Here is a 20,908-nt window from a genome sequence, read left to right as displayed (position 1 = left end):
GACTTTCTCTCACATTGGTTGTGATCTATGTTTTCTAGTTGTCTCTCTCCAATCAAAATCCATACATAATATAAGTTTCTTTATATTATGTCTTCTTATAGAGTTGGTGGACAGGGTTGCTCTACAAGGTGATGGAGCTATCGGGCTCCCCCCTTATGCGGCCATAGTTTGGTATGTTTTTTTTGACAAAATAGTCCCTTTTTCAACTAGTTGATGAACTCTGTTGTTGACCAGGCTATTATGTGAAATGTGGCATCCCCTTCTTAAATCTTTTTGCCTCCCTGGCTCATCTTAAGGAGGGAGTATGGTTGTACAAGTTTATTGCTTTCTTAATCTATCAACTCTTTGAAAGTGTTTGAGAGTATATGTATGTATATATATATATATATATATATATATATATATATAGCTTTCTTTCTTTATTTTGCATTCCATTTTCCAAATGCAACACTTTGAAATGTATGCATGAGAATGTTTGTTGAGCATAAGAATTATAATTAAGGTAGCAAGGTTTAGCATTGTAGCCCACGCACTTGAATTTTGTGGAATTGATATTTTTTGTACTTTTGAGGTGGTTGTCTCTCACGTGGAACAAAAACTAGCCACCTAGAGAGGTCAGCTCTAATATACGTACCAATCACATGGTTTCAACTTTTTAATTCCAAAAATTGTTTATAGAGGCGTTTCATTCAAGAGATTAAAAAAAAAACATTTACTTATTGAACATGAAAAGTGTATGTTATAATCATGGAGAATTTGAAGCATACAGATTTTAATAATACCCCTTGAATGCACACAATTTAGTACTTTTACATAGAATGGAATGCTCCGAGGATAACCAAGAGGTCAAGGTTCCATCAAAAAACACTTGAGGGATTGAAGGAAGAAAAAAAAAGAGAGGAAGGAGGGGAGGGGAGGGGAGGGGAGGGGAGGGGGTTGTCAATGAATACACCTTAGAAGAATTCTTAAGACTCAAGCTTAGTGTGTTGGCTAGCTTGTAGTGTATTCATTCTTTGATCCAATATTGAGAATAGATGTTTTAAAAAAAGTGTCATACATATTTAGAGCCTAGTCTTATCATAATGATTCTCAGGTTAAGAATGCCTAATTCAAGTTCCTACAAAGAAACTAACTCAAACGGCCTTTGATTATCTAGCACCTTATGAGATTGAACATCCAATCAGCACCACCTGCTTTAAGTTCCTACAAAACAATTAAATCTAGTAACCAACCCTTCAGTACCTTTGATATGGTTGGGTCAGTGAGTCCCTCAAAGTTCAAAATTAAGATTGTAAGAGTAAGGAGTGATTTTGTTTTTTATTGTTTTAAGAAGCACTATTTGGATTCCATCCCACCCAACTTGCCCCCTTATCCTTGATACATAGGGTCCCTTGTCATGTTCTTCTGAGATCTTTTCATTACCGATAGCCAAGATTTTCCCCTGTCCTAGGCATGCCCTCTGCTGTCAACAAGGCACAAGTAGTCAATGTAATTATGGTCGCTGGATGACGTCATGGCTCAACACAAGCATGACAAGACCTTGTAATTATTTGGGTTGATAAATAAATTTCACTCTCAGTTGTGAGTTTTGCTATTAAAAAAAAAAAAAGTACTATTTGCATTATTGGGTTTGTTCTTTATTATTATAAAAGTGGAAACTTTGCTGTTTTTGGCAAAGGTTCTTCCTCAGTATGAATTATTATAGCATAATTTGAGTTAATGGAGAGGAAGTCCCAAGTTTTATCCACTTGCACCTTATCTTCTTTTTCTAGATACTTGCAATATCTTCTTTTTCTAGATACTTGCAAAATTGGAAAGAAGTCTGCAATTGGCTCTCCCATCATCCAAATAGGCCAACCACACATAAATAGTTACACTTTTGCCAAGGTAATTTGCTTGGGTTTCTCCCTTTGCTTTTATCACATTGCTTCTGTGCCTCAAAAAAATCTTAATTTTTAGACCTTGCGCTTGAGCTTGTTCATTCTGTGATGCTCTCTTTCATTGGTTTCCTAGGAGTTTTTCATTAACTTATGGACCTGTCTGGTCACAAAATTGCTATCATTAGGGGAAGTTTGAGGTCATTCTTTTAGCTATGGGACAAATGAAATGTTTCACAACAAAAAGAACAAGCTCAAGCGCACGAGTCCCCTCAAGAATCCCCTGTTTCTTGAATGCACAAGAAACACCATGTTGCCATTAAAAGCTTGACTTGAAGCCTAGTTCTTTTAAACAATTAGTTGAAAAGTCACCCATTTACAAAAACTTGTACACCTTTCTCCTTATTCTGTAAGGCATGTTTTAGAATGCCCAAAACATCTATTCAAAATTATATTTACACTCCTGCTCAATATGATGTTGATTCTGAACTGTGCTCGATGTGCATGCATCCATTTAACCCAGTTCTTTGTCACAATGTGATGCTAGAAAGTTTATGTTGACCTCTTCTTGACTCACTCGAGCGCCAAAAAAATACAAAGATCTTTTGCAAAACCCACCAAAGCAGGAAAATGTTCACAAAAAACGGACCTTCAGTGCATTTTCCACTGGCTAGCATTACTAAATTCCGGTTGGATCACAAGAGAAGCCGGTAAAAATTTATATATTTAAGCGTCAAAATCGGCACATTGTCCAAATTTTGACATAGAGCGAGGAGAATTTGCACCCTTTTTCTCTCTAGTTAGAATATATATATAGCACTCACCCAAAACATCCTTCAAGGCTAATGTCTGAACTTTTTGAATAAATTGAAAAGAAATTTCACCGAGAAAGCACACATTCACCTTCCAAATCGACTTAGGAAAAGGTTCTTGAGATACAAGTTGAATTGTGGTACCCTTGCTATTTTGCTTGAATGACTATCTCTCTACCTCTATGCTGAAATTTACTACCTTACAAACTTACAACACGAACCAATTCTGACTTAGTGTGTAACAATTTTTTTTATTTTTGAGTGAGAAAGGTGTTCTTGCAGTACAGAGGATGGATGTGCCTTTTTGTGTTCAATACAAGCAAATGTTAAAAAAGGGTGTGTAATGGAGCTACCTTGTTGGAGATTGGTTCGAAGAGCAGGATGTATGTGATATGGGTAATGTCGCCCACGACAAAGCAAGAAACCCGTGTCAATTACCCAGTTGGATGTTCATACAGAAGACATGACCACCATTTGGACTGTAAGAACACATTCCCTCTTGAGTCACCGTATGCCACTTAAAACCTGTGTCATAACCTGGGAATGGTGCTCAATTTTGTCGTCAAAAACCTTAAGCCTACCCTGAGAGCCTATGTATTACAACTAAATGTGATGAGCTCTAGTGATGTTCTAGCAGTTTTCTTTACCCTCAAATGGAGCTCATTTTACAAGGTTTCCTACGGATCTGTGTCGAATTATCCGTTGAACATGATTACGAGATGGAGGTGCTCCTCTCATGCCTCGATCCCTTTGAGTGCGCAGGAGATGGTGTTGCGCGCCCAGGTTGAATATGGTTCTGGGCAACAGAACCTCTTGTTCTGCAGAGCTGGGACCGAAATTTGCCCCCCATGAAAGTAGTCATAAGCCGCCAATGTCCCCTTACTTTCCCAAGCTTCTGTATCTCCGCCCGCATGCCGGAGCACTCTTTTTCCAGCTCGTGCACACGATGCCGCATGTTATCCATATCCACTTTAAGCGTTTGATTCTCATTCATTGCACCTGCATGCACATGCGTGTGCCCATATCCATCTCCTCCCCTTATCATCAATCCAGATGAAGAGGCTCCCACTAGCCCATCCGCAATTGATTGGTTTCGAAGGGCATGAGAAGTATCTGACATCATGAAGCAGTTGGCGATTGCTGTCCGAAGCTGAAGCTGTTCGAAAAAGAGGACTTGCACCACTACGCGTAGTGGCAACCGCTCATTTTGAGCGGCATGCGTACATGCTTCTAGCGAGAGCTTTTGACAGTCCATGATTCGACAAAGCTGTTCCCTTTCATCTTCCTTGAGCCAAGGATGTGCCTGTTGTAAGCAAAATATAATTCATCAATAAAAAAGAAGCCATCAATGATGCGACCTGGAGATTACTAACAATCAGGGTATAACAATTTTCCATACTTCCAATGAGAAAGAACTGGAAAGTATCAATATAACAAAGGTTTCTATATGCATGAATTATTGAGTGATGCTTCATAGCTCAGTATATTTCCACAGAGAGGCCTGTTTTTCAGCAAAAACCCTCTGGGAATGAGTTTGTATGCGTGTTCTTAATCTTTGGGGCTTCAAGGAAATCCACAAAACAAATAACCAAAAAATGCATATATCTTCATACAAGGTCAACTTACAAACTATAGAAGGGGCTGAAATGATGGCGCTCTACACAAAATCAAGCTTCCCTTTCATGCTTCCCAAAACCAGATGTAGACATGCTAGGAACAGACTTACACACGGTTCAAATGATTCCCAAAAGATGCAATATGCATTGGACTATAAACATTACTATGAAATGTAGCTTTATACTTGATTGTATTATTCAAAACATAGAAACAAACGTGGCTAAGACAAAGAGCTGGCCAAAATAAGAGAAGCTTGCTTGAATGGATCTCTTGTACTAAAACTCAACTTGAAAGTCAATCGCATTGTCCTTTCCTTTCAATTACATTGAAAGGAAAGGACAATGCAAAGACTTACTCAAGGTTTAAGCTTCAATTCCAAACAACAAGGAGGCATACGACAAAAGTGCACGCAAAAACAAAATCAAACTTTATATGCTTCTTCAAATATACATATGGATACTAACAAGCAATTTGCGGTTTCTAGAGTCACACAGTGCAATTTTATAGCATAATGCTTTGAGACTTGAGTTTTAAAGCATTATTCCATAAAACTCTGTGTGGGTGCACATGTATATATAAGTGTGTAAGTATAGGTCAATCAATAGCCTGTCAGTGTCCTCTCTTCCCAAGGATTTGTAAACACATAAAAAGATGCATCTGTTGTGCAATAGTTCTCTCTTGTCACCCAAGATTTGTACTACCTTTAAGTAAATATCAATTGCTCTGTAAATTCCATCATCAGAGATCCTTGCGAATTCAGGAAGAGCTTCTGCAAGTGACAAAAATTTGAGGGGTTTCAGATTCACGTCAGGAGCAACCTCAGCAAGGTACGCATCCAGCAACCTTGCCACCATCATAACTGGTGTCAGAGTAGGAGGGCTCATCAAAGCCCCATCAAAAATTGAGCCTGGAGATGACACCATACCCACTGCCGATTGGTCTAACAGCAGAAAATGCTCAACAATTCTCTGGATGCAGTCTATGTCATATAAAGTCTCCATGTTGTACGACAAATTTGGCAAAAGCAAGTCCTCCAAGCTTGCCTGCTCAAGCTGTAGACCAAGTCTCCTTTCCAAACTACTCTTGCAATCAAGACCCACATGCAATAGCATCGCACTTCGCAGCAAACCTGACAGATATTTGGTTGATACAACGCCCTTCTGGGTTGGAAGAAGCCTTTCAACTGTCTCTAGCACATGCTTTTGCTCCACTTCTGAGGAGCCTAAGCCAACATTAGAGCTCTCCGCACGAGTACCTTGCCGCCTATTGTTTAGTGCAGGAAGATGCTTCTTTGCAAAGTGCATTAGTGCACCTGCGATGCATTCAGGCTTCATGCCCCGAGCATCCATGGCTTTGATAACCCTTGTAAAAAGGGGAAGGATAAGCACACTCACATCCTCAAACCACCAATCTGTTCGCGATCTCTTCGGTTTTGCACCTGTGCTTATGCCATTCCAAAGCAAGCTTCCTCCGGGGCTCTGCATAGAGCTATGGAGCATAGGCCACCCCATGTTATTAGGATCTATGCAAGCCATTGAGCCAATTGCATCTAAACATAATGAGACAATTCCAAGCTCTTCTGCATGCGGAAGAACAGCCTCACAACTCTGCAATGCAAGTGTGCATTCCTTGAAGTTGCGAGGCACCACCTGATTCAGAAATTCTTCAGACTTGGCTACGAGGTTCCCCTCTCCAAGATCTTCATCCATCTCAAGGTACTCTGCAGCACACCTTGCACGCACGACATTTGATGCTGTCAGCTCCAATCGGAAGCCGTAGCAAAAGGTAGCCGCAAGTTCGAATGCATCCGGCCCTCCAGGTATGTCATGCAGCTCCACACAGGGTTTATCATCAGATTTTTGTGCAGAAGCCTCCTCCAAAAGCTTTGCAAGCCTCCCGCTTCTTGCGACCAAGGGAAACTGCAACACTAGGAAGAGCACACATATGCAAGAATGAGATGCATTACAAGATCTAGAGCATGGAACATCTTAGAAAAGCATCATGGGCAAAGATGAGCTACAGATCGACTAGCATAATGTGAAAATGAAGCTAATTATACCCAAAAAAGGGCATAAAAGCTTCAATTGTGAAGGCTTAATTTGCAGAAAATGGGCATCAAAGCTTCAATTGTGAAGCAAATCATGCAGATGATGTCCATTGAAGTGCATGCACCTAAAGGAGGAGGAAAAAAGTTTGAAAAAGAGACTTTTGCGTGCTTGAAAAGCTTCATCTTATTTTTTGACAGAGATCATGAAAGGAAAGTGTATTGACCTTGTGAAGGTGGAAAGACATCTCCTGCACTTCAACTATGATATCACTAGGGAGGCCAGATGTACAAAACCTGCAAGGCAAATTCACACAAAATTGAGGCATGCACGCTTCACAAAAATGTGCAAAATAGTAACAAGCCACAACAAGAAATGTTTAGCAAATTCATCGTTTTTATTGCATTTTTCAATTCTAATTCCATCAAGTTCCCTATGCGTATGCCACAATCTAAAATTTCGGCTGAATTTGTTTGCCAAAATGCAAATTTGCCGCAAAGTGAGGTACATTTTGGCATGGTGCGTATGAGGGCCTAGAGGAGAATGCCCCAGAAAGAGAGATTTAAGACAGATTGTTTGTATCCTGTGTGTGTGTGTGTGTGTGTGTGTGTGTGTGTGAGAGAGAGAGAGAGAGAGAGAGAGAGAGAGAGGAGGAGGAGGAGGAAAGGGTGTGTATGCGCGTCTGCATGCGTGCTCTCTCTCTCTCTCTCTCTCTCTAGTTGGAAGCAGAGACCATTCTTGCCCTTTGCGAACGAAGGTGTCAGGCTTAGAGCCGAGCTTGACGCAGGCAGCCATGGGCAGGAAGCCTATCCTTCCAAAATTCTGCTTCTCAATTGTGGGTGATGGGCAGAGAGCGAGAACGGATGACAAATGTGTGCCTGCGCCACCACCATTGACAATTTGACGAGAGCCAAAGCAGAGGAGGAGGAATTCTCAGTGGGAGCTTCCTTAAGGAGGGGCGAACGAAAATGCTCCTGCCATAGCAGAAGCACTTGTCCTGGTCAGGGCGCTGGTACCTAAACTGTATCTCTCTCTCTCTCTCTCTCTCTCTCTCACACACATGATACAATGCACCTTATAGAATGCACATTGAAAGTAGCCATGTAGGACATACATAATATTCTCTCTCACACACTCTCTCTCTCTCTCTCTCTCTCTCTCTCCCCCCTTATATCGTGACTCGTTCTTTTGACCATGCCCTTAAGTCCTCCATGAGCATTCTCTCAGGCCCCTGTCACACATTCGGATATGTGTGCAAATGAAGGACATGGTTCTTGTTCTTTTTACTCCCTAGGGCTAGTCTTAAATTTTATTAGTTAGAATCTTAGTAGATGCCTTCGTTGAGCCTTCCCTCCCGACATGGCTCGAAGGTAAAATGTCAATAGTGGGAATCGACCTCATGCTTGATCGAGTAAAGCTTTGCAACCATACATTGTTAACCATGAGTTCTGCTTGCTTTCGGTGTCTTCTCGGCACAACCTTTATTTTTTTTTAAATACCCTAGCTAGTGTTGCCTTGTCGTGTGCGCTTGCAGGCTAGCTGCCCTTGCTGCGGGCTAGTTGCACTTTGCATGAGCTATTCATCATGCCAAAGAGCTGCAATTGCAGCTGTCCCTACCAGGCTGTCACGTCATCGTGCACGCGACCTCCTCCCCACCCTTCTGTGTGTCCTCCGTTTTCGACAGGGTATCTGCACTAGATACCCGCTAGTAAAATGATTTCCAAAATGAGTAAGACATACTTTTGCTTTGAGTTTTTCAGCGCCATGGATTGAGGTGTGGATTGAACCTCACCTCAAGGGAACCGAACACCTCATCCCATGAGGTGCTTGCTTCAATCCTGCATACTCGCTCGATTTTTTCACTTTTCATTAGCCAAAATTTCCACAAATTCATAGCTCATGGTCAATGCTTATCAAAACATACTCGCTCGATTCAACTTAAGAAAAATACTCACTACTCGTTCCAAACGAGATTTCAACTTCTGCTCAGCTATATGTTGGAATTAGGGTTGCAGGAAAACACACACAGCTTGGCGAAGACGAAGGAAGCTCAAGGCACACAACAGAGAGTATATTACTTAGTGTGCAATCGAAAGATAAGTTAGTCCTAGAGTGATGGGCGTATATATAATAATGCACAGGGGGAACCTCTTTGTGAGGGAAAAAACGCCCCGACGGTCCTAAGTGTGTTCACACACATCACTACCACATGTATATGGTAACGAATTCCCTCGGGAGTGATGCGGTGAACGAGAGCTCGCACATAGAGTATAGGGAAGGGCCATGCCTTGAGAACATGACCAGTCCACAAAGGGGAGTAAGCCCAAAGCTTTGCGGAATGCTTCGAACTTCTCACAAGACAATGCCTTTGTGAAAAGATATGCAAGGTTGTCCTATGATGGCACATAAGCCAAGCTGATCTCTCATGCTAAGACCCTCTCCTTGACATAGTGGTAATGCACCTCGATGTGCTTTGTGCGATCATGAAAAAATGGGTTTCTCGCAATTGCCAATGCGCTCCGACTGTCAATGTAGATAGTGTTGGTAGTGTCCTATCCAACACCCAAATCAGCCATAAGGTGTCTAAGCCATACACACTCAGTCGTAGCTGTGAAAACTGCCCTATACTCAGCCTCACAATTGGAAGTGGCCACAATAGGTTGCTTCTTGCTCAACCATGATATGCATGAGCTGCCAAGCATGAAACAAAGACCACTTGTGGACACTCGTGTGTCAAAACAACCAACCAAATCTGAATTCGAAAAAGCATGTAAATCTGGTGGCAATGATCCCCCCTTGGGATAAAACAAGCCAAGAAGTAAAGTGCCACTCAAGTAGTGAAAAATCCTCTTGACAACCTACCTCTGCTTAGACCATGGGCTATGCATGAATCGTTTCACCTATTGAAGCGGTCCGGGGCGGGCAACAAGAAGAGCAACCTCTAGACACCCTTCAAGGCTCCCGTGCTGCTCAATTGGGTTGGGGTTGGAAAAACAACAAACACACACACAAACCCGCAACCTAACCCTACACAAATTTGGGACACCACCTAGTTTTGGATGCGAACTAGGACGCGTAAAGAGAGAGAGAGAGAGAGAGAGAGAGAGAGAGAGAGAGAGAGAGATAGTGCTCGGGCTGCTTTGAAACGTATCGGCAATGATCAAGCAAACACAATTATATATGTAAGAAAGAGAGAGAAGGGGGAGGGGGTGTTTATTGCACTAATACCTTCTTACAAATCTGTCATGACCAATCAAAGTGATATTAGTATTTGTTCATCATAGCTTGAGTAAATTACACCACAACACATCACAAGAAAAGCCACCCCACTCACTGTCTTAAGGCCAGGGGAGTCCTCTCCACCCTGTCGCCCTCTTACAGTATGTGGGATTTATGGCTAAATTGATGACAACACTAGAGACAAACTATCAAGAACTTAACAAAAAAAAAAAACACCAAGACACTTACACATCATTGTTGTCCATTACTTCACGTGGGAAGAGAGACAAAGTATCCAAGCTTAGTCCAAATCCACCCTCCTTGATTCAGCAAATGTTGAGCTTACACTAGTAGGAGAAATGATAGATTTCCTACTCTCAATTGAGTGATCACTCTCTCTCTTACAATGGCATAGAGTTCCCTTGCTAATCTCCTATTACAACACATGCACATGCATAAGACAATGAGCTTCCACTCAAGAGCTCCTTCTAGAGAGGTTGAGCTTGGCTTCTCAAGCTATAGCATAGTGCTCTTGCTTATGGCTCCCCCTTTTGTGCTAGCTACACCCTCCTTTTATAGCAATTTTGAAGGCTAGGGTTACTCCTCTAACCATGGTTGGGTTAGATTTTCAGCCATTTATCTAATTTCTTTTGCTTGGAATTATCAAGAAGTTGGTGGGGAAAGAGAGAGGAGAGAAATGGAGGTGATAGGACTTTTCATAGTGGGTTAGTGTTAGTAGAGTTAGTATTAATTTACAAATGGAATTGGATATTTACAATGGGAGTGTCATAATAATCAATATCTAATTCTCCTAAATGATTTTCTCATATTAAACTGATCATTTAATGTGGGGAAGTGCCAAGGGAGAAAAAGCTAGAATATTGGTTAAGTTAGCAGACCGGCCACAGTAGGGATCCAAAGGAGGGAAAATAGGGATCCAAAGGGGGGGCCATCTGCAAAAGAGCCATGTGAAACAATGGGCCAAAAAGACCCTAAGGTTCAGCCCATTAAGACTTCCAAAATGCTAAGGTTCCAAAATTCAAAGGTTGTGTCCAAAGGTCAACCCTAGGGAAAATTGGATGCTTAGTGTGTGCCCAAAAAGTCTTTCTACATCCCTACATGGGAGGGGGCGAGCCCCAAAGCTAGGGGATGAGAGAGAAAGCCACACACACACACACAGGCTCCCTTTACACAAAGGGAATGAGGGACACATGTCAGCTCCCTAGGCCAGATGCCCACAAGGTGTGCCCAATTCCTATTGGAAGACCCATGAAGTGGACCAATGAGAATTAAGCTAGAGTAAATCTAGTTTAATTAATTTAAAAATATTTAATAAAAGAAACCAATGAGAATTAAGTCTCCTAGAAGACTATTGGGCAGTCTCCCAAGGGGTCCAATGAGCATTCAGGAGCCCCATGGCTTGCCTGATTCCTATTGGCCAGGAGGCAAAGGGGTCCAATGAGAGTTTAATTTAATTATTTAATTACCTAAAGCTCTCACAAAAGGGGAAAGGGGGACACATGTCTAAAGGCTATCACTTATGCTGCTTAATTCCTATTGGCTTGACCTGGGGAGGTCCAATGAGGCAAAGGCCAGACTTATTTAGCAGCTAGGGCTCGCCCAAGAGAGAGGGGGGGCTGATTTTTGCTTGGCATGGACACACACACTCTCACACTTGACCATGTGTGAAGGGAAAATACTCTATCTCCTCCCAAGCTTTAATGGAGAGCTCATCACCTACTCCAAGCTTGTGAGATAGAAGCCTACATCAACACTCTCTTGGCATGTGGATGCAAATCCAACCAAGAGCCAAGCTTCAATGCATGCTCATCTTCTCTACCAAGCTAATTACTAAGCTAAGCTATGCTAATATGAGTGATTATGTGAGGAGATGTACTTCTTTCTCGTAAGATACTTCTTTTTCCTCTCAATCTACTCTCATACCCTGCTAGCTCTCACCATCTTCGAAGGTGTGTGAGGTCTTGGGTCTGAGAACGGGGATAATTCAAGTTGTGTTTGATTAAGTGTTTTGCTTGGTGTATGAAGCTTCCATCTTCATTGCACTAGCTAGTCTTGAAGGAACACAAAGAATTGTATTGTACAATGTCTCTCTTGATGGGAGAAACCATAATACAAAGCCTTTTGGAGGGGGGACCGGCTCCATGCAAATCCGGTCCTCAACTGTTGTCAATAGCTTAATATCTCTCTCTTTTGAAAGTATTGTCGATGCTATCTAACTAGGTGTTATGCTTTTTGTTGCTCTCTCCACCCAAGCACTCTTGTAATTCTCATTAGGAATCTATTCTAATGAAATGCCCACTATGTTCATGCTAATTTCCGCTACACATAAGATTTTAGGCCTTTAAATGTTACATTGGTATCAGAGCTCAAGGTTTCTCTTTTCTTGCTCAAGAAGGGAGGTCCTCAAGCTAGCTACAAATGGTTGGTATTATTAATTGCCTGTGAGTAAGTAGAATAGGGATTTTTCAGCCTTGCAGTGCGCCTGCCTTTGTGCAGTTAACGGGGCATCACCGTCGAGAGCTATGGTCTTAATAGTGGAGTCCTACGGGGCTTGCCTACGGCTTAACCACTATTGAGCTATTAGAAGCTTGACAGGAGCCGGTGCTGTCTTGGTGTCGAAAGACCCTCTCTTCTATTCCTTGCAATTAATGGTATTCGAGCCGCGGGTACAGTAGCTTGAGTGCTTTTTCTAAAGGGGTAAAGAGGAGTAGCAACTAGGGCTTGAAGTGCCAAAGTACACCTAAAAAGTTTACACCTAAAAGTTGTTAGAATGGCTGACAATAGTAAAGAGAGTGAAATTAATGTTGATAACTTTGATTTTGCTCATGAGCAAGCTACTAATGATGCTTCAATGCTTGTTAACTATCTTGTTTCTAGGCTTCAACAAGCCATGGGCAATCCATCTCTCCAAAGTGAAGTGCAACGGCAGCTCCGTGCTCACGGGATTCTCCAAGCTCATCACCATGACGAGAGAACACCTAGGAAGCCTCCTTGTGAGACTACCAAAAGAGGTCTCTCTCCGATTCGTGAAGAAGAAGAGAATCCATATGAAGGGCTCAAGAACTTACTTCTGGATGATGCATCTCCTTCCCAAAGGAGAATTCAAGAGCCTCCACCGAAGGAACGAGAAAGAAGCGAGTCTCCCGCCACCTCGGCGGAGATGGCTCCACGAAGACGGCGGGCTAAACGCTCTCCATCACCACCAAAGCGGAGAAGACCATCACACTCTTCTCCACGCCATAATTCAAAGAGGGATGATAAAAAGCAAGAGAAGAAAAAGGCGAGAAAGAGGACACCCTCTTCTCCATCTTCTTCATCCTCTTCCTCTTATGAAAGCTATCGTGAAGACGACAAAGATCAAGACAAGAAAAAGGCGAGAAAGAGGTCACCCTCTTCTCCACCTTCTTCAAATTCTTCATCTTCTGAAGAAAGTGATGGTGCAACTTTTGAACCATCAAAAAGAAGAGGCCATAGGAAATCCTATGCCGCATGGAAGAGGTCGTCCAAGCTGAAGAAATTCAAAGAGGGAGGGAAGAGCATCTCTTTCCTTACCTATGATGGCACCTTCGGTGCTACAGACAAAGTTTTGGCCTTTATCCAGCAATTCGATGCGGCGTTTGGAGATGAGGGCTTCACGGAGTCCTCTAAGCTACGCCATGTAGCTATGCACTTTCAAAAGTCCGCCAGACAATGGTGGTCTAGCCTACGAGCCAACGGTGAAGCTCCACGAACATGGAAGGCTTTAAGAGCTTCCATTATGAAGCAGTTTTTGGCCACCGATGCCAAAGACAAAGTACTCACCGAATGGCGAAGCTTAAAGCTCTCTCCCAATGAATCCATCCACAAATATGTAGACAAGTTTTGGGACCTACAACTCAAGGCCACTGTCTTCAAAAAGTTGGATTTTGGAGAGCAAAAGCAACAATTTTGTGCGGGCTTAACCGAAGAAATGGCGGAGTATGTCAACTCCCAAAGGCCACGTACCATATCGGCGGTAATACACCATACTATGGTGGCCTCGCGAATCAATTTCCAAACGGGGGGTAAAAGAAATAATAAGCCCCCGGAAAACAAGGGTTCCAATGAGCCTAAGGGGAAGGACAATGTCCAAAAGTCTCCTAAGGGCAATTCCAACAAAGCTAAAGAGAAGGGAGTTTACAAAGGAAAGAATAAACTCTCTCCTGAAGAGCTTGAGCGTTATCATAAAGATAACCGGTGTTTCAAGTGCGGCGAACAAGGGCATGCGTACCGCGCTTGTCCCCAAAAGAACAACCGCCAAGATCCTCCTAGAGCTTCTTTGGTTGAAATCCAAGAGGAGGAGATTCATCAAACTCACCACAAAGGATCTCCTCTATGCCATGCTTGGGGAAAGGTAAGAGAACATGATGCTTTTATTCTCTTTGACCCTGGTTCTACTCACAATTTCATATCTATGGAGTTAGCCACCAAGCTAGGCATACAATCCTACGAGATGGGAGATATCCTACCCGCAGACAGTGCCTTCAAGGGGCAAGAAGCTTCAGTCACTCCCTTAATCGGGAAATTGAGGCTTCATGTCCAAGGCTATGTGGACAAAGAGGATTTCTTTATCTCTCCTCTCAAGCATGAGGATGTAATCCTAGGGGCACCATGGTTTGACCGCCTGGCTGCCCATGTTAAATTTCCTGAAAGGAGAATCTCCTTTAAGTTCAGGGAAAAGGACATGTATATAGATGCTAAGGAGATGGGTAACACCATCCCCATTGTACATACACCAGCTTTCAACAAGTCAATAAAGAGCTCTATTTCCGTGTACATGATTTTTGTTAAAGATTCTCAAAATGAACCTAATGCTTTAGCAAAAGAAAATAAAAGCAACCAAAAGGAATTAGAGTTATCCAATTTTCTCAAGGGGTTTCAAGATGTCTTTATTGACGACATCCCTTGTGAGCTACCTCCTAAACGAGGTAATGACGACCATGCAATTGAACTTCTTCCAGGAAGTTCACCGCCTAACAAACCTCCTTATAGAGTTTCTCAAGCTCAACAAGAGGAGATTATGCGGCAAGTGCATGAGTTAATTGAGAAGGGCATGGTTAGGCCTAGCTCATCTCCATTTTGCTCACCTGTGCTATTAGTGCAAAAGAAAGACGGCACATATCGTATGTGTGTCGACTATAGAGCACTAAATAGGATCACTATCAAGAATAGGTTTCCCGTTCCACGGGTAGAAGACCTATTTGATAAGCTACAAGGATCGACCTACTTCAGTAGGATTGACCTAAAAAGTGGCTATCATCAAATAAGGATAGTTGATCAAGACATTGTAAAGACCGCATTTCGTACTACATTTGGTCTTTACGAATACATTGTCATGCCTTTTGGCTTGACTAATGCACCAGCCACATTCAACCGCTTGATGGAGAAGCTGTTCAGGCCTCATCGAACCTTCACTGGAGTGTTCTTTGATGATATTATCATCTACTCTAATTCATTGGAGGAACACAAGCAACACCTCCAGGTAATATTTCAAGTTTTAAGAGAGAGTAAACTTTATGTTAATCGAAAGAAAAGTGAATTTTTCTTGCAAGAGATTCAATATTTAGGTCACATTATCTCTCAAGATGGAATCCAAATGGATCCATCCAAGTTAGAGGTAATAAAAGGATGGCCTAAACCAAGGAATCTTCATGAACTAAGAAGCTTTATAGGTATGTGTGCATACTATAGACGCTTCATAGAAAAGTTCTCACAAATTGCGGGACCATTACATGACCTAACAAAGAAAAATGTTAGGTATACGTGGTCTGCTAAGGAGAACAATGCTTTCGAAAAGCTTAAAGAAAAGCTTATCTCTCAACCTGTGCTTACACTACCGGATCTCTCAAAACCATTTGAGGTCCAATGTGATGCTTGTGGTGATTGCCTTGGGGCTGTTTTGCTCCAAGAAGGGCACGCCATAGGCTATGAGAGTCGAAGGCTCGACCCTGTTGAGCAAGCTCTAGGCATATACGAAAAAGAACTCCTTGCAGTTCTACATGCCTTAAACTCATGGAAGCACTATTTATTGGGGACTCCTTTCATTCTGCGAACGGATCACCAAAGTCTTAAGTACTTCATGACTCAGACCAAGCTCTCCGACAAACAAATGAGGTGGGCAAATTTCCTTTCGCAATTTCATTTTCATATTGCTCACATTGCTGGCAAGCATAATCAAGTAGCCGATGCACTCTCAAGACGACCGAGAGTGAATGTGGTTTCCATAGCAACTCACAACGATCTATCTTCAATGATAGATGAGTATGCTATTGATCCCGATTTTAGAGATGTGATTTCATCCCTTGCATTAGGGAAGAAAGAAGAACCATTTACTTTACAAGATGGTTATCTTCTCTATGGCAATAGACTATGCGTTACTAACTCACTACGTGAGAAAGTAATGTATGAATCTCATGCTCCCCCATATGCGGGGCATAGAGGGATTCAGTCTACCCTAAAGGGAATTGAAACATATTTCTATTGGCCTACCATGAGAGTGAACATACACGAGTATGTTTCCAAATGTGTGGTATGTCAAAAGACAAAATTTGATAGAGGGAAGCAACTTGGATTGCTTCAACCCTTGCCAATCCCTAATTCACCTTGGGAGAGCATATCCATGGATTTTATCTTTGGATTGCCTAAGTCTATCCATGGGAATACGGGAATATGGACGATAGTAGACAGGTTCAGTAAACAAGCTCATTTTATACCTGTCAAAAAGACTATCAAAGCCCATCAAATGGCAACCCTCTTCATTTCACAAATTTTCAAGTACCATGGCTTGCCAATGTCCATAGTGTCGGATAGAGATCCTAGAATGACCAGTAATTTCTGGAAGGGTCTCTTTGAGAATTTAGGAACAAGGCTAAACTTCTCTTCGGCCTATCATCCACAAACTGATGGCCAAAGTGAAATAGCTAACCTAACCATTCTTGATCTACTAAAAGCCTATGTAACGGAAGTAGATCAAAGATCCCAATGGGAGAAGTACTTACCTTTACTAGAGTATGCTTACAATAACACTGTACATACTTCTACAGGAAAAGCACCTTTCGAGGTAATTGAGGGAAGATCAAAAAGTCCCTTGCTACTTAAGGTACATGGGAAGATCTTCGCTGCAGATGAGTATAGCCGAGACCTACAAGAATCTTTCCAAAAGATTAAGGATGCTATCTCTATCTCACAGCAAAGGCAAAAGGCTGCTGCTGACAAGCACAGAAGAGCCCAAGCCTTTAAAGAAAACGATTGGGTCTTGTTAAAGTTTCCCAAGGCTCGATTAAGGCACACGACGGGCAAGAATCCTACGGGCCACCAAAAGTACTATGCTAAACTAGCAAAAAGGTATTATGGTCCCTTCCAGATTCTTAGGCCAATCAATGAGATGGCCTATCAACTTAAGTTGCCCAATCGTTGGCTCATACACAATGCTTTTCATGTGAGCCTCTTAAAGCCTTACAAAGGAGAGCCACCTCAAGAACCAACTATTGAAGACCCACCGGAGATCGAGGACCACAAGGAGGTGCTGCAGCCCGAGTCCATTCTCCGACATGAAGACAAGGTATTAAGAGGCGGTAAGACTATCCGACGATATCTTATTAAGTTTAAGAATTATCCTTTTGAAGATGCTAGATGGATGCAAGGCATACAAAGGATAACCTAAACCTTGTCAATGCTTACAATGCTTCCCAAGAGTAAGCAAATGTACAAAATGTTAAAAATGAACAAAATTTTTTGTCTTATAAGAGTCTCTTTTTCTTGATTTGTGCACAAAAATGAAGTAGTATGCATGCTTAGATCAAGTTTGCGGAGACGACGTCTCCCAAACACCAAGTAGAGCTTGTCACTCTACTATGGAAGACTGATAGGACTAATGTGCAGACATGCTTGCGGCAGCCTCAGGCTCTCAAGCGCCAAATGGACTAGTCATCCATTATGGAATGATGTCGTAGGGTAACATAGGGATCCTCTACCCGCTAAGAAAAGGACTCATGCATATGCTTTATCTTCTCTACACCATAGTCGAGGACGACTATGATTTCAAGAGAGAGGTAATGTCATAATAATCAATATCTAATTCTCCTAAATGATTTTCTCATATTAAACTGATCATTTAATGTGGGGAAGTGCCAAGGGAGAAAAAGCTAGAATATTGGTTAAGTTAGCAGACCGGCCACAGTAGGGATCCAAAGGAGGGAAAATAGGGATCCAAAGGGGGGGCCATCTGCAAAAGAGCCATGTGAAACAATGGGCCAAAAAGACCCTAAGGTTCAGCCCATTAAGACTTCCAAAATGCTAAGGTTCCAAAATTCAAAGGTTGTGTCCAAAGGTCAACCCTAGGGAAAATTGGATGCTTAGTGTGTGCCCAAAAAGTCTTTCTACATCCCTACATGGGAGGGGGCGAGCCCCAAAGCTAGGGGATGAGAGAGAAAGCCACACACACACACACAGGCTCCCTTTACACAAAGGGAATGAGGGACACATGTCAGCTCCCTAGGCCAGATGCCCACAAGGTGTGCCCAATTCCTATTGGAAGACCCATGAAGTGGACCAATGAGAATTAAGCTAGAGTAAATCTAGTTTAATTAATTTAAAAACATTTAATAAAAGAAACCAATGAGAATTAAGTCTCCTAGAAGACTATTGGGCAGTCTCCCAAGGGGTCCAATGAGCATTCAGGAGCCCCATGGCTTGCCTGATTCCTATTGGCCAGGAGGCAAAGGGTTCCAATGAGAGTTTAATTTAATTATTTAATTACCTAAAGCTCTCACAAAAGGGGAAAGGGGGACACATGTCTAAAGGCTATCACTTATGCTGCTTAATTCCTATTGGCTTGACCTGGGGAGGTCCAATGAGGCAAAGGCCAGACTTATTTAGCAGCTAGGGCTCGCCCAAGAGAGAGGGGGGGCTGATTTTTGCTTGGCATGGACACACACACTCTCACACTTGACCATGTGTGAAGGGAAAATACTCTATCTCCTCCCAAGCTTTAATGGAGAGCTCATCACCTACTCCAAGCTTGTGAGATAGAAGCCTACATCAACACTCTCTTGGCATGTGGATGCAAATCCAACCAAGAGCCAAGCTTCAATGCATGCTCATCTTCTCTACCAAGCTAATTACTAAGCTAAGCTATGCTAATATGAGTGATTATGTGAGGAGATGTACTTCTTTCTCGTAAGATACTTCTTTTTCCTCTCAATCTACTCTCATACCCTGCTAGCTCTCACCATCTTCGAAGGTGTGTGAGGTCTTGGGTCTGAGAACGGGGATAATTCAAGTTGTGTTTGATTAAGTGTTTTGCTTGGTGTATGAAGCTTCCATCTTCATTGCACTAGCTAGTCTTGAAGGAACACAAAGAATTGTATTGTACAATGTCTCTCTTGATGGGAGAAACCATAATACAAAGCCTTTTGGAGGGGGGACCGGCTCCATGCAAATCCGGTCCTCAACTGTTGTCAATAGCTTAATATCTCTCTCTTTTGAAAGTATTGTCGATGCTATCTAACTAGGTGTTATGCTTTTTGTTGCTCTCTCCACCCAAGCACTCTTGTAATTCTCATTAGGAATCTATTCTAATGAAATGCCCACTATGTTCATGCTAATTTCCGCTACACATAAGATTTTAGGCTTTTAAATGTTACAGGGAGTATCCATGTAGGATACAAATAAGGAAGAAAAACTCTTAAGAGGTAAGAAAAGGTGGATTTCTTACAAGGTTGATGCTCCAAGTGTCTTGAGTAGGGTCAATTTTGACACTTGTTGACGGTCCACTAGCTTTGACGGTACATTTTTTCTCCACTCTTGACCTTCCTTGAGAGACAAGGTAATTGAAGCTGAGTAATCAACCACCATGATGCTGTCTTTTAAGAGAAGAGGCTGAATTTTGTGGTTTTTTTGATAGATATGGGTAATTTGGAGGAGGAAAAATGAGACTAGGTGGTCAATTTTGGAATGGAATTGTGTGTGGGAGGTATGAGTTCACCATGGTTTCTCTTATTCTTCAAGGTTGAGGAGAAGGTGAGTAGGGTGCAGAGAGGAGTGATGAGAGAGGTGGGGATGATGAGTGGAGAAGTGTGTGTGAAAGAGGAAAATGATAAAGTGGAAGAGAGAGTGTGGCTGCATAGCATGGGAAAACTGGGGTCCACTAATAAAATCATAGCTCACAGCTCGTAGCTCAAAAAAATATGAAAAAATTTGAGGCAAAAGTTCAGCCCACGAGCTACAACTTTTGTTTGTATCACCTTTTCAAATTCGGAGAGCAAGTGAACTTTAAAAATTCAGCAAAACCGACTGTTTTTTTCCACTGCACAAAGTCCTTGTGGGGTCCTTCTTTGGATGATTCTTTTGAATACCTCCAAGAGTGAGCCCTCCATAGTGCATGTATGCATGCCACCTACCCTTAACTTTATTTGGTAGGTCTATAATTGAAGATATTGTTGAGATTATGATATAAGTGAATAGTACAACTAAGAAAATCAAATATTGAGGGGTCTAAAAAATATGTACATGTCAAATATAAATAATATAAGTGGAAAAAAATATAAAGGGGTCAAAAGAAATCTCTCTCATTATGAGGCTACCATAAAAAAATAAATATTTTTGGTGTTCTAATTTTTTAGGAAAAAAAACAAAATAGATGTAGGAAGGGAAAAATCACAATAGTGAAAAAATATACACATAAATAAAACTAGTTTTTTTGGATTTTTGTTGGGGTGGAGTTACCAAATATAAGAGAAGCTTACATGAAAATATTTCTATATGAAATAAAGAGTATGAAAAATGGTAAGAAAAAATTGTGGTAATGGTGAGGCAATGTACAGAGCATAAATAACACACACCTAGGTAGAAATATTTAAATAAATACCAAAATAATTATGAAAAAATCTTTTATTTAGGCCCTATATACAAAGAAATATTTACATATGCATGGGCCATAATATACTTATTTTTTTTATTTTTTTTTATTTTTTTGGCTCAACTAGCCCAATGACTAGCTAATTGAGGGTTTTTTTAAAGAAGATATGGAAAAAGTCCCGTGACTCACGCACGCCTATGTACAGTGAAATGGTAGGGATAGCCACAGTGTTTGGGTGATTTTGGTAGGGTGAGGTAACTCACTGTGGCAATTACAAAGAGCCAAAAAACGGCTATTATTAGCTCTCCCCCTGGATGATGGTATATTCATATACCATCATAGAGCATCTTTTCCAAAGAGAGTGCTTCAGAGTCCTTGACGAGATTTTTATTGTTTGGCCCCTCAGAATTTTGGCTAGAGTTACACTCATGCTTCATGTAA

General features: G+C 41.7%; 1 protein-coding gene across 2 annotated transcripts; it reads right to left on the bottom strand.

Moving 5' to 3' along the window:
• Nucleotides 1–2,920: 2,920 nt before the first annotated feature.
• On the bottom strand, nt 2,921–7,448 carry LOC147433989 (BTB/POZ domain-containing protein At1g30440-like). Of its 2 annotated transcripts, none has more exons than XM_086490618.1 (4): nt 7,085–7,448; nt 6,578–6,647; nt 5,008–6,225; nt 2,921–3,992 (listed from the first exon to the last, which is right to left on the bottom strand). In XM_086490618.1, exons 1-4 carry the CDS (start codon nt 7,144–7,146, stop codon nt 3,402–3,404), a joined length of 1,941 nt encoding a protein of 646 aa, XP_086346744.1. In that variant the 5' UTR covers nt 7,147–7,448; the 3' UTR covers nt 2,921–3,401. The 2 variants fall into 2 exon arrangements, with proteins under 2 accessions (XP_086346744.1, XP_086346745.1); XM_086490619.1 differs by having other exon boundaries at nt 5,008–6,233; nt 7,085–7,153.
• Nucleotides 7,449–20,908: the final 13,460 nt, after the last annotated feature.

This window comes from Adiantum capillus-veneris, chromosome 19 (genome assembly GCF_014529385.1).
Source record: "Adiantum capillus-veneris isolate H3 chromosome 19, ASM1452938v2, whole genome shotgun sequence".
Lineage (NCBI taxonomy): Eukaryota > Viridiplantae > Streptophyta > Polypodiopsida > Polypodiales > Pteridaceae > Adiantum > Adiantum capillus-veneris.
This window is presented reverse-complemented; position numbering and strand designations above follow the sequence as displayed.